Genomic DNA, 17,244 nt, shown 5'->3' on the forward strand with positions numbered 1-17,244 from the left:
TTTGCTTGTGAAGAGGAGTGAGATAGAAGCAGTTTGCATGTTCATGGTCAACCATTAGCACGGCTAATGAGAATGCAGCCACTGTGTGTACATTCTGACTGCAATGTGGAAATTTGTCCTGTACTTGATCGGTGTAAAATCTTTTTTTTTTTTTTTACCTTACCAGAATCTGAGGAGGAAGCAGAGGAACCTGAGGATAGGCAACAGACTCCTGAGGCAGTTGCTGATGATTCAGCAGCCTACTATGAGCAGTCTGTCAGGTAACTCAGACACGGTTGCAATCATAACTATGCCACTGCTTCTAACCAGTTTGCCTATAACTGCTGGCTGAAATGTAGGAAGGAGACGCGTATTCTGTAGAATAGTAATTTTTCAGACTAAACCTAATCTTATTTCTGTTTTAATAATGGTCTCCTGCAGAATCAGTGCTGACTTTACTGCAAAAAACTAACTTTTTTTTAAGGGCCTGATCTCAAGACTGTTGTTCTAACAAGTGTCCATCAATATATTCAACAATGCTGCAGTCTTTTTGCATAACTAAAAGTCCACCAGCCCTTTCTTAAAATCTACTGAGGTGGGAGCATTGAAGTTTCTAGGGGAGTGTGTGTGCGTGAGAGAGGACGTGACTGAGTATAATCCATACTGATTAAAAAGGGAACATTGCTGACTTTACAAAGCGCTGTTGCATGAGGGTTCAGATTGGATGGATGTTTGTTTGTAACCCTGGTACTGAAATAGCACAATATTGGGATTCCATTTATGGTCCTGGTGCTTGAGCTCTGCAAATGCATTGTTACCGTAATGAAAATATTTTTCCACCAACAGCAATGACTTGGAGGAACATTTGGAGGAACCAGTTGCAGAGCCGGAACAAGAAGTTGAACCAGAACCTGAACAGGAGCCTGAACCAGAGGCTCAGGAAGAAAAAACTGAGCCAGCGCTGGAGGAAGCAGCACCTGAAGAGACTGTAGAGAAGAGTCCTTCTCCAGTCCCTGTGGACCCTGCTCCTGTAGTGCAAGAGGACTCAAGGGTAACATGCATGATTTTAATGATGATATCCCCTTTCACATTTACTCGTGTGTATTTTTAAGTTTGAAGTGAGAAAGATTACAAGAGCTGTCAAGACATTCAAGATAATTCCTGTGTACTCACATTTAGTTGAAGAAAAGGCAGTTGTATCTTAGCAGAAAGTCAGTGGCCGCTATCTTGATAACAAGAAGGCAATTGTTAAGACTGTACTGTAGTTGCCAAGTTGTAGAGCTTCAGTCTTTACACCATTCCCTATATCACATTGTAGCATAAGAATTGTATAAGTCCAAAAAACCTCTCTATTTTTGTTCCCCATAACTGCTCTAAGTAGTATCTGGAAGAATACTCTTTGTCTATTGGGTATCTTGCTGGCAAAAAGAGCCTGACAATAGCAGCCATTCATAAATTGTGTAGGTTTAGCCATTTGTTAGACCTTTAGGACAGTTTTGTAAGACACACCTTAAGTCTGCATTCCAGATATTGAAAGGAACCTTAATTTCCAAGGATTAAATACTATTAATATAAAGGCTCTCTATAAATAGCCTCTCTGCTTTCTGATTTCTGGATTTTTTTTGTACATTTCTAATATATTTTTGTGTGAGTTCAGTTTATAAATATTTTAAAGACATAAAAATGAATGGGCAATCTTTTTTTCTTCTAGTAGCCACAGGCCGTGGGCTTTTGGGGGCTCTTTGTGCTACAGCTACCCATGGATATGGGGTTTTCCTTAGCATGCCAAACAGCATGGTTGGGGGAGTGCAGTTTCCAAGGATAGAAACACATGAGGGATATCCCTCACGGACATAATCACACTCCCCCAGGCCACCAAACACCCATTCGGGCTTAGAAAAGTGCAATTTCCTAAGGTAGAAAGGCATGCAGGGAGAGCCATCCTGTGAAAGCAGTGCTCCCCTCAGCCTGCCATGCAAGTGAGGGGCACAATTTGGTGGCATGAATTTGGTGTGTGGGGGGGTGCAGTTTTGGCAGTCATAGCAAGATCTACTGAAAGCCTCTAAGTAAGTTGCAGTCTGCCCACATGCTGTCTCTAACATAAACATTTGTGGCTGTAGAATTATTTGAAGAAAGATGTCAAAATTTGTACATGTGCAAGAAACTTTGTAATTTTGAAGAGCACATATACCTGATGTTACTCAGAAATGACGAAATCTTGTTTTTTCCTGTTAGACATCTTCATGGGCGTCTGTAACCAGTAAGAATCTCCCACCTAGTGGAGCTGTTCCAGTATCGGGCATACCACCTCACGTTGTCAAATTACCTGCATCACAGGTAAAAATATCCCAGCCAACTAACGAACTTGAACCAGGATCAACAACTGTCAGATTAATTGCAAATTGATAGTATTTCAAGTAGTAGAGCATTATTTTTACTTTTTAGGAAATGCTCGTTTTTTGTTGATGATGCAGTCATCTCTTTCTCTGCAAAAGCATCCTTTTCAGGGGAAATGTTCTTGAAATTCATTGCTTGGCATGCTATTTCAAGTGAAAGGGCGGATAAATCTTCCTTTATTCTGGCATCTGAACTTGTGTTTTTCCCTTTCCTTGGGGTTCCCAGGTTTAGAATGGTTAGGGTATGAGAATGTTGAACGAATTCCTGTGCCCCACAAATAACCCAGAGATGCATTTTAAATAAAAGCACACATTCTACTCATGTAAAAACAACAGGCAAGCCCCACAAATAACCCAGAGATGCATTTTAAATAAAAGGACACATTCTACTTATGTAAAAACACGCTGTTTCCTGGGCTGTCTGTGGGCTGGATTTAGAAGGCAGTTGGGCCGAATCTGGCCCCCGGGCCTTAGTTTGCCTACCCATCACTTAGATGCATTACATTTGTGCTGGTACATTTTTGCAGCCCCGTCCTGAATCAAAGCCTGAATCCCAGACTCCACCGCAGAGACCTCAGCGAGACCAGAGGGTGAGAGAGCAACGGACAAATATCCCACCACAAAGAGGCCCTAGACCAAGTAAGAAATCTGGTGTACTTGGTAATAACAATATAGCTACTAAAGCAGCACTCACTGTTGGAATAGATAAAGTCAACTCTTGTGATACTCAAAGATGCTAAACTGTATACAATAAGAGTGTGTCGTAAGAGTTGGAAAGAATTTGGGAATAAATTAAACCAGATGCTTTCAAAGTCTGAAGTGCCACAACTTAATCTTAAGTGGACACTTCAGTCTGCTTACAGGCTTTTGAATGGGAGCACCAAGTCACTCATTTCTTGTGTTTTATTTGAAGCTTTATTGTCTATTGACTTCTGTCATTATTCCAGTAGGCAAAGCTTATGATGGTGTTTATAGAAAGCAAAAGATGATGAATGAGTTATATCTATCTTTTTTTAATTTAAGTGCGGGAAGGAGAGCCAGGTGACATGGAAACTAGGCGTATTGTGAGGTACCCAGACAGTCACCAGCTGTTTGTTGGGAATCTCCCTCATGATGTGGATAAGGCAGAACTAAAGGATTTCTTCCAACGTAAGTCTTGAATATTGCTTGCCTAGTGTTGGGGATTCAGGGTTGTGTCTAAAAGTACATGCCTATTTCTACAGAACAGTCTAATGTGTGATCAAAGAAATTGGAAATTCTTTTGCAGGTTATGGGAATGTTGTGGAACTACGTATCAACAGTGGAGGAAAGCTCCCTAATTTTGGATTTGTGGTGTTTGACGATCCAGAGCCCGTTCAGAAGATCCTTGCCAATAGGGTACATTAAATGATATTTAAAGTGATAAAGGTTATACTGAAGTATACTAAAAACTGATGTTTTGAAATAAAGCAAACACAAAAAACCAAGAGAAGCCAATTAGAATGGCTTCTTTGTTTAACTTGGGGATGGCAGCTGAAGTGGGAATAGATAGACAAAGCTGTTGGTGCTCTTGGCTAGATTACAGTATTAATTTGCAGTTATAGTTAAAAATAATGGCCTACGCAACAGTTCAAAACTATCCTTGCCAAATATGGGTGGGGTGGGGGGTTGAAAGAATTCACAACTTGAGTAAGCAAAGACACTGAATTTTGGGAGATCAGGATCTTCTTTTTCTGCAATGTCTGTTCCATGCAATAATTCACTTCAATGAATTATTGTGCGTATTTAGCACTTTCTTACCTGTTCATTGATTCCACTTTACCACTTTTTCTCTTCCAGCCGATCATGTTCAGAGGAGAAGTGCGTTTAAATGTGGAAGAGAAAAAAACGCGAGCCGCCAGGGAGGGTGATCGCCGAGACAACAGACCCCGTGGGCCTGGTGGCCCCCGTGGGGGGCTGGGAGGTGGGATCCGAGGGCCTCCACGTGGAGGAATGTCTCAGAAACCAGGATTTGGTACTGGAAGGGGCATCGGGCAACGCCAGTGATTAATGGATGACATGATGAGACAAACCCTTCTTCCTGCAGATTTGTGAATTTCAGCCTTGGGTATCTTGGAATGTGGCCCTACCCTGTTATAGACTGCTACGTTTGATACTATTTTGGCCCATTTTGTTTGTGTTTGGTTTCGTGATTTTTTTTTTCTAGTCTTTGTCCCAGATTCCAGCTTTGTGGAACAATATTTCGGGAAAAAGTGGATTTTTTTAAAAAAGAAAAGAACTGAATCCTTGCTTGCTGCAGACATGTGGACTGGATTTTTTTTTTTTTGTACCTGTTGTTTTTCCTAATGGAATGTGTGGCGCTTTTTTTCCCTCCTTACTGAAATGGGGTGCGCTTCAGTCAGTGGAATTAACCTTTTCAGCTGCATGTGTTCAGGAGCCTATAGGAAAAACTAGTACGTGACAAACGTTTCAAGGGCAGGGAAATCCGTCACCCCTTGGGGGAGTGGGGTCATATGACCTGTTGGACCTTGGTCTGGAGATGTTGCCGCTTGAAAATTGACATTACCCTTTCTCTGTGGCGCTGTAAAAGTGGAATAAAGGGTATCAATAGAATGCTCTCTTTTGGTACATGATCACGAAAAGGAATTCTCACTACTGTTTTACCACTTACAAGGATTGCGGGATAGGTTTTAAATGTCTAGAACTTGACTCTTTAAAACACTGTTCCTGAACTTGTGATATTTTTTTTTTATTGAAATAGGGAAGTTTTTTTCATGTTTAGTTTGTATTTGTATTAAAACGAAAACAAAATTGTTGTGCCTTCTATTTATCTCTCATTCCAGTCTTGGCAAATTGTTAAAAAAAATAAAAAAGTCTAGATTTGCTTTATCCAGTTTTTGGAGTATGTTCAAGTCTTTCAAGAGATCTGTTTGTCCTTCCATGTCTCCTCATGGGTATATATGTTTTCTAGAGTTCCACGTTTTGTTTTTTAATAGCCTCATGGAATTCTGTAACATTTTATAATACTTTCTGAGGACTTCCCAACTATGTATTGATACTGTCATTAGCTCTGAAGCGAGTGCCTTCCATATGTGACTGGGAAACGACACCCTAAATCTTTACAGTGCGTTATTTTTACAGTATGCACATATGCAGTATATGTAGTATGTTGCGATGATATTACTCATCATTGGCTTTAAAATGCCATTCAAATAAGGGTGAAATGATTAAACCCTGGTTCTGATGATAACCTTTATCACTGTGATATATTCATGGTATTGCATAAGCTAAGACATCTGTTTTTCTTGAATGTATATACAGAATAAAATAAAATGCAGAAACATCATTGCAGCTGTTGGAGTTGCTGATGGTCTTGCACACAACTTAATGAGAACAAGGCAGTGTGCAAGGCATCTAGGTGAATAACTGGGGTTCCCAGTTTAGAAGCACTCTGGCTGTGATGTAGGTAGGAATTGGGTCAGTGTTGTGGGCCAGAATTTTAAATTGCATTTAATCCAAACTTGCCTATTTCACACAAATATGATGGCACAGTTGTGGTGTGCTGCAGTTGAATTATGCAGTGTTTGCATTCTGCAATTGATAATGTGAAGAAATGCCAAACCTCAGAAGACTTTTAAGCCATTTCTGTTAAAAGTCAACCTTTTAGCTTTTTGTTAAACTGTTTCAAGCATCTCTGTAACTTAAGGACTAGAATTTTTAAAATGGGAAATTAGGGTCTGTGTGATTTGAATAAACCCAAAAGTTTGTTTAGAGTATTTTATTGCTTAATAAATTGACTGTAAAGTTCAAATAATTAACTTGTGGATCCCATGGACTATCAAATGTGCCCAAACATCAGTTAAGGTAAGTAACTTGTTTTTTCAATGTGCTACACAAATGTGCGTGGGTTTCAGTGTTTCGAGCTGTTACTTCTGCTGATACAGAATAGCTAGTCCCAATTTGGCTTGAATTCATTAAACGAAGTAATACTTTTATAAATCTGCATGAGTCCACTTTGAAGCCCCAGCCCTAGTTGGGCTTTATTATTATTCTGTGAAAGGTCCTTTGGTCAGGAGTAGGATGTGTGCTTGGCATGCATCAGATTCCAGGTTCAGTCCCCTGTATATGGGGTATGGCGGGGACAGTGTCCTGTCTGAAACCCAACAGCCACTGCCATTCAGTTTTGATGATATGCTGGATGGACCAATAGTCCGACTTTCCATTGTTTTGAGTTAACTAAATTTATTGAGCCACTTCCTCTGGCTTCGGAGATCTCTCATAAATAACTTCTTGGTTACTAGCTTCACTCTGCTAGCGTAATGTGTGATTCAAGAGATTATCTGAATCTGAATTTCTCTATAGTCTCTCTTGCATTTCACTCAGCAAAGCTGAGAGTACTATTCCAGGAGATGCTTAATCACTTCCTGCTCAAGCTTTAAAGCTTTTGTATCTAATAAGCTGTTTGGTATAGTGCATATAATCCAGCTGTACTATTCTGAGTTTGGCTAGTTCCTGAGAGTATATGGAAGGTGTGAGACAGTGGAAAAGTTACTCTCGGTAGTTAATTATTCTAGCTTCTTATAGCACAGGACATTCATAATCTTGGATCTGATCTAGTACATTCAGTTAATGGGATGTGATTAGTGATAAGAGAGGACAGTTTTGAACTATCTCACTGTTTACAATACAATGATGGATTAACAAAATGCTTTTAACTAGTCAATAAAAATGTTTAAATCTCAGGGCGTTGTTTAATAATTGTGTACTAAATTTGCAAGCTGATACACATTACAAGCCCCCCCCCCATGAAAACAAAACCACACCAATATGTAGTGACTACTTTGACCCAGAATGTTTGACCGTGGTTGTATTTTGAGGCTCCAAAAATAACAAGGGACCATGGGACCTGTCTCCAGTGGAACTACCTGTGCTACACAGGGGCTTAAAGACCTATGACCACTGCTTTATCAAAGGCTGCATCTATTCCAGTGCCAGTCGTAATAACACTGGCAGTTCAGTTTAGCTCCATTGGCTGGAATTGTTCGTTTCCTGCTGCTGTCATTTTAATTGTGCTAATTCCTGCCAGGCTTTATTCTATTAGATATATTAACTTTTTATCTTGTCTGTTTTAACATAAGCCACTTGGTTTCAATACAGAAGCAGCATACAAGCAACAAAAAGGTTTTCTGTTGTTTAGTTGTATATGCTCTTTCCCCCCAAAGTTTTATCAGGGTTTTTTTGCCAAAACATTAAGAAAACAACAGCATGGCAGAATTCTTACCAAGATTTCCAGCTTTGGAAATTGCCAAGTACATAATTTTCATAACGATACTATAATGGTTTCACCAAGAGCCATCCCCGCTATAGCATGATGTAAGTCATGGGCACCGATAAAAAGGTAAAGGTACCCCTGACCATTAGGTCCATTCGTGACCGACTCTGGGGTTGCGGCGCTCATCTCGCTTTATTGACCGAGGGAGATGGCGTACAGCTTCCGAGACGTGGCCAGCATGACTAAGCCGCTTCTGGCAAACCAGAGCAGCGCACGGAAACGTTTACCTTCCCGCCGGAGCGGTACCCATTTATCTACTTGCAATTTGATGTGCTTTCAAACTGCTAGGTTGGCAGGAGAAGGGACTAAGCAATGGGAGCTCACCCCGTCGTGGGGATTTGAACCACCAACCTTCTGATCGGCAAGTCCTAGGCTCTGTGGTTTGACCCATTGGGCACCAATGGGAGGTGTTAATTAAAGCTGATGAATGACAATCATATCAAACATGACCATGTTCTGCTACATTTCTGATGGATTAAGTGTTCCAAGGAAGCCACGTCATATAATTTGACCCACCACCCTTCTTTTTGGGGCCTTTCTGCGGCCTTCAACCATCTAGCTGCCTCCATCTGAGCTGCTGTTTGCAATACTGATGCTAGTTCTTTATGGTGCAACAAGGGATTCCGATTGTTTTAAGCTGAGAGCAATGTTAACATCAGGTCTGGGACCAAAAGCTGGCTGACTAGCTCCAACACCGCAATGCTGAATTGTTTTACTTTGATGCCATCTCATCGTAGGTGCATAAGTGTTTTTTCTCCGTATCTGTGTCTGTGCTCCTAACGGCATCTTTAAATATTGATCTAAAATATTTATATTGTGCCCCTTAATCTTAAGATCTCTGGGGAACAGTCACTTCAATAAAACAGTACTGCAGAATAAAAATCACATGAACAAGTAGAACAGGATACATTATTCTGAACTGAACACTGATTTCCAAAAGCCTCTGTTCAACAGCAACATAAGAGGCCAGTGTGAATTCAAGGGTTGGGGAGTTCAAAGACTGGTTGCCATGGAGAAGGCCCACCTGTGTGATGCATTCTCTGTACTGTGGAGCTGCTTAACTTCCAGCCAAAGTGGGGTACTCCTTCAGGTAAGAAGGTCCCAACTTGTTCAGGCTTTTCTGTGTCACTCACAAAGCCTTGACTTTGGACTGGAAACATAACTGGCACAAAGTGCTGTCCTTGAAGGACTACTGTAGTGCAACTCTTTACTAGTGGTTCTATGCAATAGCTGTGCTGCTGCATTTTGCATTAGCTTCAGTTTGCAAGTAGTCTCTAGAGCACATTGCAAGGGTCACCAAACTTTTTGATACTGTAGGAACTGGGAAATTTGAGCAAGTACCATGTGCACCATTATCTATTGTTTCTTCGCTCCCCATCCACCTGCGGTGAGAGAAAGTGTGCTCACATCTGTGCACATGTGCACGCTTGGGCTTTCCATGGGGTCTGAGTGAAAGAGATCCAGTGGCACTAAAATGGATCCACTTGAATCTGCATGATTTTATATGGCACTGCTCTGTAAAAATCACTTCTGGTGCTTGCCAGCACCACATATCAAGGCATAGATGCTCAGATTTTCATGGCCCACCCCCTGAAGCACCCCACTCCCCCCTCTTAGTTGCTCCATGCCCTCTAGTCTCTGCCCCTTTCCACTCTTGGTTACTCCACTTCTGATTTGAGCCTTGAGACGCACATAAGTCACAAAACAGAAATTGGGAAATCTGAGTGTCGTTCTTTGGACTACAGTTCCATGTATTTTTAAAGAGCGGGGAAGATAATTACCCTCAACCCCACATGATAAATGGGGGAGTGGCGAGAGGATCACGGAGACTTTGTGGATATCAGGAAAAGTCTAAGGGTGTTGTTGCGCCCATGGGTGCCATACTGGAGATCCTATTATTGCAGCAATCCAGCCAGGAATTGGAGCATAAATTACTGACACCAGGCTGGCAAACTGGCAAAAAGTTTCTTCATGCTATTGAAGAAACTTGAGGCTCCAGTAACAGTAGAAGTCAGGAGCAGTCTTGGCCTATGAACTTGCTCCTTCAAGGAGAGTGCAACCTTGTCAAGAACAACCATTCACCTGATTCCCAGACCCAAGAGAGACAACATCTCTTGTTTTATCTGGATTTAGTTTCAATTTATTAGTCCTCATCCAGTCCATCACAGCAGCCAGACACTGGTCCACAACCTGATGCCCTCAGGTGAGGTGGCACCTGCATACTGATAACACCCAGCTCCCAAAGCCCAGTTGTGTTTGCCCAGCAGCTTCATACAGACATTGATTGAACAGCACTGTGGGCAGAACTGAATCCTCTGGGACCCCATGATCAACTGACACAGAGTTGAACACATGTCTCACAATGCAATCTTCTGGAACTGGCCTTGTAGGTAAGAACCACTGTAACTCTGCTTTCAACTGCCAGGTCTTGTCCAATAAGATACCATTGTCAATGGTATCAAAAGTGGTTCAGGACAATCCCCTGTCTCAGCCCATCTCCACCTCTCCTGGAGGAGACAATCTGTTAGGGCAACCAGGGCCATTTTGGTCCTACATCCAGGCCGAAAGCCTGACTGGAATAGGTCCCCTTCAAGGAAGTCTGAAGTTGAGCAGCAAACACAAACCTTATGCTTATTTTGTCTGCTGAAAAGGCAGGATACAGATTGCCTGATTACCAGTGTGGAGAGTGAGGCAGCATATTTATAAAAGTCAGAAGAACATTGCTTAAGAACCATAGTTAGGTCTTGGGCTGATGCCCCCACAGCCAGTAACACACAACAAACAAAAATGTCAGAAAATGTTTATTTTTGTTTTTAATTGGAATTGGCATGAATGTATGGTTGAATAAATATACTTTTTATATACACTTAACAGAAATTTACATTCCATCTTCAAACTGCTGAAATAGATTTTTTTCTCTTAAAATTTATTTTTACAAGCCAAAAAAATAATCTGCCATTGATATCTGAATGTTTTCTTTTTATCCTTGTGTGTGTTCATGCAAGCTGTACTTCATATAAGTTACAGGTTATCATGATGTAAAAATGTTTACTCTTAAGGAAGCAGTTGCTTTGTTCTCTGGGTCCGATGTAGCAAAACACATCCTTAATGGAGCATTAAGGCCATACCAATGGGACACATACATACAAATTTCACATAGAAAAGGCAGGGCAGTCCTTCACTTCCTTATAAAACGATAAGCCACATCGTTTACTCAGACTGTGTTTCACATTGACTTGATTTCATTTTTTTGGAAGGTCCTTCAGTTGAGGAAATACCTCCTAAAGTGCATGTTTTCAGTGTTCAAACAATTCTAGATTGAAAATATTGGCATTAAAAACAAACTATCCCCCCACTGCTTTATTTCCCACCTGAGTCGTATTTTTGGGTGCAACTGATAGTTGTCCTAGTGCTAACTTATCATAGGCAGGACTTGTGTACTGGCACTGTCAATTTGCTATTACTTTAATGGATTAAACGTGACTATAGGATTCACTTGACTAAGGTGCACTTCACACATACGGGGAGAGAGATACATGGGAGCAGATTCCCTACGGCCTGAGTAAGAATGTGCATATCATAGCTATGTGGGTGGGACCCATTGCATGGATCTTTCTTACCCAGTTGTGTCCTGGCTGAGTGAGAAGGATCTGTGTGGTTTTCTCAGTCCATGTGGCGGCTTCATTGTGTGGACAGGCTCAAGGAGAAAGAGCTCCTATGTTTCTCCGTGTTTTTTGTGTGTAGGAGACCTAATCTGGAGTTTGATATAAGAAAGCTGGGCTGAACTAGTTCATTTCATTCGAGACCCGACTTCCCCAGTCGGGTGGCCCCTGGCTGCTGTGGACTCAAACTCCCATCTGCACCAGCCAGCATGGGATGATGGGAGTTGGATGATGGGAGTTGGAGTTCAGCAACATCTGTGAGGGCCACAGCTTCCCCACACTGCCCTGCAAAGGCTTTGTAATTTTTTCCTAGCCTTTGGGGCACATGATAACTTTACCACTTCTATGCTATGGATTCCCAGTGATGTGTTCCTGTTCAGTAGAGTGGATCTGCTCTTTTATGAATGATTGGGCCATGTATTATGGAAGTATCAGTAGGGTGAGTTTGTTTATATAAAATATGGCACTTCATTTGAGGGGAGGAAACATGGTGCTAGAGGGAAGAGATCTTTTTCCAAGCTATACATTTGGCACTGCTTAACAAATTAATTTCAGGTCTCACATAGGTGTGTAACACACTCTTCTTCCCAGAACCTTAACAGTTCCACTGCAGTAGAACTAGTTCAGGTTGAGGTTGAGTATCAGAAAAAAACTACTGTTGAATTGAAAGAGGGTTTTCTCCCCACTCCCCTCAGCTTCAGTTCACTAAATAAACAAAACGCCTTGTAAAGTGCACAACTTGCAAGTCTGTAATCCTGCACAATGAGTAATGCTACTCAAGAGTGGGATGAGCTCCTTGACAGTACCTTGCAGGGGTATGTTTCTGCATAACTGACTTGCATATTTTGCTGCAAGTTGGAATTGGTCCTGAAGTGCATGGGGTTAGAGTCTTAAGGGTATCTTGAGTAAAGGAGGGGTGCTGCTGGGCCAGACCTGTGAATGCATTGGGAATAAACATACAAGGAAGCAAAACAAAACCACCCTGCCAATATAAGAATCCTTGTAAGGGCTGATTGTGATCTAATGACTGTGGAGTGCCCCTGGTCGATGTTGGTTGACCGCGTGATCCTTAGGGGTCACGCCCACCAAATAAAAATAAAAAAAGCTCAACAACTTTGGGTCTTCCTCCTCAGAAAAAGCTCAACAACTCTGGTCAATCCAATGGATAGATCAATTCCAGGTGTTTTTTTTTTATAGTGGGAGTAGATCGCAGTCTCTTGGGAGTTGGATATGCCTGCTCTAAGACAAGGCTATATTAGAAATGTCTCCTTGACATATTAGTCATATAAATGCCAGGAGCTTTTTATAGGGGAGAGGTGGCTATCAAACTCTATGATGGGGTATGGACCAGCAATTGGGTGAGGTTCCTGATCTTGTCATTTGGCTCGTTGTTCCTGATACTAGCTGTATGGATTTGATCTGAAACCGACTCAACCCAAGTGTCACTCTTAAACTCAGAGGAAGTTGCAACACCGTGTTTCTTCACAAAGTGCTCATGAATAGCCCTACATCCATTGGGATGTTAAGCTCCTGTGTATTTTTGTTCTAGTTTGATCATAGCTCATATTTCATTGTTGTCGCTCTTACCTGTTATGGGTGAAAGTGGCTGATACAGCTGCTGCAGGGGTGGGGAGAGAAAATGGAAGCCCCAATGTTTGAGCAGAAGTTTGTTTTACTCAAGCAATGCCACTATAGATTGCGACCTATGTTTCTGGGTTTTTTTGATGGGCTGACTGGAACTGTCCTACCTTTGGGTATCAAAGTTGTCTCCAGTCAGCTGTGAGAGTTTCTCAACCCTGTAAATTCCTCCTGAAAGCTTTTGAGTATGCCAGGCAGAGGCAAACTCAGCCCTCCAGAGTTTTGAGACTACAATTCCCATTATCCCTGACCACTGGTCCTGTTAGCTAGGGATGATGGGAGTTGTAGTCCCAAAACATCTGGAGGGCTGAGTTTGCCTAAGTCTGGAGTATGCCAAACTGAATAGGTTTGGTATGAACAGGAACTAAAAAGTTAATCCCTAAATCAAGCAATAAATCAAGTAACAAGCCTTCTGGGGGTGCCTGTTCCAAATTGAACCTCATTTAATTCAGTGGGGATAAATAAATAAATAAATAAATAAATAAATAAATAAATAAATAATAAGACTACCCATCTGACTGGGTTGCCCCAGTCACCACTCTGTAGCATAGCTCATTGCTATTATTTTTTTTCGAAAAAGAGGTGCCAGAACTAACCATGAATGCCTCCTTTGTTCTCTTAGAATGGCAATAGTACCCAACTGAGAGGTGCCGGAACTGAGTTCCGATGAGTTCCTGTTGAAAAAAAAAGCGCCGGAATCACTCAAAGTAAGCAGACAAGGACCTTATCTGTGCCTGGATGAGAGCCCTACTGGAGACATCACACTTTCTAAAGTTGGCCCTATCCGTCTCATTTCACAGCTCTTCTGAAAGAAAGATGGATTAAGGTTGCAGTTCCATACATAGGCAGCCCTGTATGGTGAAGTTGTTAATGTTTTATTGTGTTTCTATATTTTGCTGGAGGCATGCTAGCTTGGGAGGTGTGAGGCAAGCCACGTGATTTTCAAAGCAGTATCTACTCCATGCCCTTTAACATCTGCCTCACTCTGCCTAATAGTGGAGCCAGCCCTGGACTGTGACTCAACTGAATATGCCCAGAGTGGCTGTGGCAACCCAGTCAGATGGGTAGTACAATAAACAAACAAAGTAGCTTAATATCATTAGTTTATGGATAGATCACCAAGAGGCTGCAAGTGGATGGGATTGTAATCCATGAAACTGCCTTGCCTCTCGGATCTGCCTTCTTCCTTAGCAAATGCAGGCTGCCTTGCATGGCCTCAATTCATGCAATTTAAACCAATTTCAAAGCAAGCTTCTGTACTCAAGAAGCCCTGAGTGCTGGTGCTTTATAAAGGGATCAGGAAATTTCTAACAGTATTCTCAGCACTTTAACAACAGCACCCAAAGATTACACATTATATTGGAGGGGGAGGCCATGGCAATGAAACCAGATGAATGGTGCAATGTAAACATGCCCTAAGCAAGCGTGTGATTGGTTTAGGAGTAACAGGACTTGTAGAGCCCATCATGCAATACAGTGCTTGGATGCCTAATTGTGGCCAGTGTCTATTAGGACTGATAGGGTAGAAGGCCGAGAAGCCAACAGGAGACAGAGTCCAGTCACAGGCAGAGCCAACTCATTCTAGTTTTGTCCCCATCTACCTCCTGAATTAATGCAAGGATGATATGAAGACTGCGAAGGAGGAACGTGACTGGACAAAGACAGATAGGTGGGGAATGACCAAAGCCAGGCTGAGATTGCCTGGGCAGTATTGCATTCACCCTAGTGGATCAGCCTCTACTGGTTCATTCTCGCTGTTGCATCCAGATAGATGACACGGAAAAAGGTTCACTAAGACTGCAATCCTGCATCTGCCTACCTTGGAGGAAGGCTCACTGATCTCAATGGAACTTATATCTGAGCAGATATGTATAGGCTTGTGCTGTTACTAAGATGCCTTCCAGGCCCCAGTACTCGCACCTTTTGTGTAAGTAGAATTGCAGAATTTTAGAGTCATCTAGTCCAACTCTCTGCAATGCAGGAAACACAGCTAAGTGCTGCATAAAGGAGAAACAGGAAAAGGATACAGAGTGGGTAGTCTTGAGGGAACGGAAGACAAGTCATTTATGTTTAGGAAATATGGGATTTAACACAGGTGTGGGGAGCCATTGGCCCTCTAGCTGTTGCTGAACTACAACTCCCACCAGCCCCAGCAATTGTGGCCAATGGTCAGAGCTAATGGGAGTTGTAGTTCAGCAACACCTGGAGGGCCAGAAAGTTCCTGATTCATCTGGAGCTGCTTGCCACACAAATCCAGATATGGGGCAAGTCAGTTGTGGTAAAGGCAGGTTCTGTGACACAGAATTACAGACTCACCCTGCCTGGCGTTATCTGAGTATGTCTGCTGCATCACTGTCTTTCCCCTTAGTTTCTTTTGAAACTGGCAGATAACTCGCCCCCACCCCTTCTCAGTTCTTCAGGAGCTACTCAGTCAGAATACTTGCTGTTGTTTAACAAAAAGGGTAGAGCCACGTGCAAAGGGGAACAGCTACAAAATCAATTCACTGAAGCCAAGTGATTAGTTTGAAATTGTGAGCCTCTGAGCTGCGCCTGAGTTACTGCTGACGGTGTCCGCAGAGTGCTTTGAAAGTATAGCTTGAGGGGAATATGCCTTGAGCAAAATTGATTCTGTCTGGAGGACAGACAGTGCTGTAATAGGCCAGAGCAACAGGGAGAACTTATTTAAGCGAGGAGGGCTGGACACCTTCAATTATTAAGCACAAAGTGTGGCGTTCGCATCAAAATTTGTGTTTTATGTTGCAGTGAATGGCTGTGATCTGCTGTTCTAAGTGGTGTTTTCCTGGATACATGCTGTGCGAGTGTGCACATGCTTCTGCATGAGAGATCTATGCCAAACTGTGAGAGTAATGATATTAACCCCCTCCTATTCTCACGCATGAACATTTGGAAATGGCAATCGACATTTGGGGGTCTATGGCCATCTGTCATGGCCACCAATAAATGCCACCTCTCTTGTCCTTCAAGCCTGTCTTCAAAATCTCTTCCTTGAAGTCCTTGGCCACCATCTGATATTGACACCCCACTGACACTAACCCTAAGTACCAGAAACTATTGACACATATTTTTACCCTGTTACTCCTTTCTTTTTCCTCCTTCTGTGGAAATTTAGATTGTGAACAACTGAGTGTTTTTTGTTTTTGTTTCTGCTCATGTTTTTCTGCAAAGTGCTATGTACGTTGTGGTGCTATAGAAATAATTCAGTTAATTAGACTCTCTACTTTCATTGAAAGGTACAGACAAGATTCTCTAAGTATTCAAGGCCAAGGATGGGACAGCATTGCGTTAAGCCAGTCTTTCTCAACCTTGGGTGCTCAGATGCGGTTGGACTACCACTCCCATCATTCCTGATTGCTGCCCCGCTGGCTATGAATGATAGGAGTTGTAGTCCATCAACATCTGGGAACCCAAGGCTGAGAAAGGCCTTAAAAATTAGTCAGAAAAGCACAGTCTCTCCTTCTGAGATGGGATCTACGTTTTGGAAAAATAGCTACATTAGATAACTCTACAGCACACATAAAATGTCATAAAATGTCATAGTTTTCCCCCCCAGAAAACACTGTAGATTGAAACTTTGGCTAATTTTTAAAGAAAAATGTTGGTGAGGAAGGAATTTTTTCATGAAGGACTGAAGAGTCTTGACAATATTTGTAGAGGGGGATGGAAGATGGTTAGCTTCCCACACGCACAATTGTGACTGGGCTGGCAGTGTAGACCAGGGGAGGGAGGGCTTCTGTTTACTTGTTAGATCAACTTTGGGTTGTTGTTTTTTTTACTAGCACACTAATATCCACAACAAGAGGCAGGTACAAAAGACACATAATTAGAATTAGAGAACATGGAGCATCTGGACATATTCTGAACCTAGGCATTTTATTCAGTATCAGAACTGATCAGAACTGAGGCCACAATCCTATTCCACAAAATTCCACTCCTAGTTAGCTTTCTTCACTTCAGAAGTCTAATTTTGGTGAGGATAGATTGTTGTGCTGCTCATGTAAAATAACCAGGAGTCAGAAATATTCCAGATCTAGAGGAAATCACTCAGAGATCTACCAGTAGGTAAAGGTAAAGGTACCCCTGCCCGTACGGGCCAGTCTTGACAGACTCTTAGGGTTGTGCGCCCATCTCACTTAAGAGGCCGGGGGCCAGCGCTGTCCGGAGACACTTCCGGGTCACGTGGCCAGCGTGACATCGCTGCTCTGGCAAGCCAGAGCCGCACACGGAAACACCGTTTACC

The 17,244-nt window shown here is 42.3% G+C and overlaps 2 protein-coding genes across 3 annotated transcripts in view; one reads left to right on the forward strand and one right to left on the reverse strand.

Annotated features, from left to right (window-relative positions):
- G3BP1 (G3BP stress granule assembly factor 1) overlaps positions 1-6,130 on the forward strand; it is a 28,212-nt gene extending 22,082 nt beyond the window's left edge. Inside the window, exons 6-12 of one of the 2 annotated variants that reach the window (XM_053377060.1) lie at positions 167-260; positions 826-1,030; positions 2,215-2,316; positions 2,903-3,014; positions 3,399-3,524; positions 3,622-3,752; positions 4,194-6,130. In XM_053377060.1, the coding sequence (XP_053233035.1) occupies positions 167-260; positions 826-1,030; positions 2,215-2,316; positions 2,903-3,014; positions 3,399-3,524; positions 3,622-3,752; positions 4,194-4,400 (977 nt within the window). In that variant the 3' untranslated portion in view covers positions 4,401-6,130. The remainder of the gene's footprint in view (positions 1-166; positions 261-825; positions 1,031-2,214; positions 2,317-2,902; positions 3,015-3,398; positions 3,525-3,621; positions 3,753-4,193) is intronic. The other variant, XM_053377061.1, reaches the window with a different exon arrangement.
- SPARC (secreted protein acidic and cysteine rich) overlaps positions 1-17,244 on the reverse strand; it is a 184,248-nt gene that overhangs the window by 96,400 nt on the left and 70,604 nt on the right. The window lies entirely within an intron of this gene.

Source organism: Podarcis raffonei, chromosome 2 (genome assembly GCF_027172205.1).
Source record: "Podarcis raffonei isolate rPodRaf1 chromosome 2, rPodRaf1.pri, whole genome shotgun sequence".
Classification (NCBI taxonomy): domain Eukaryota; kingdom Metazoa; phylum Chordata; class Lepidosauria; order Squamata; family Lacertidae; genus Podarcis; species Podarcis raffonei.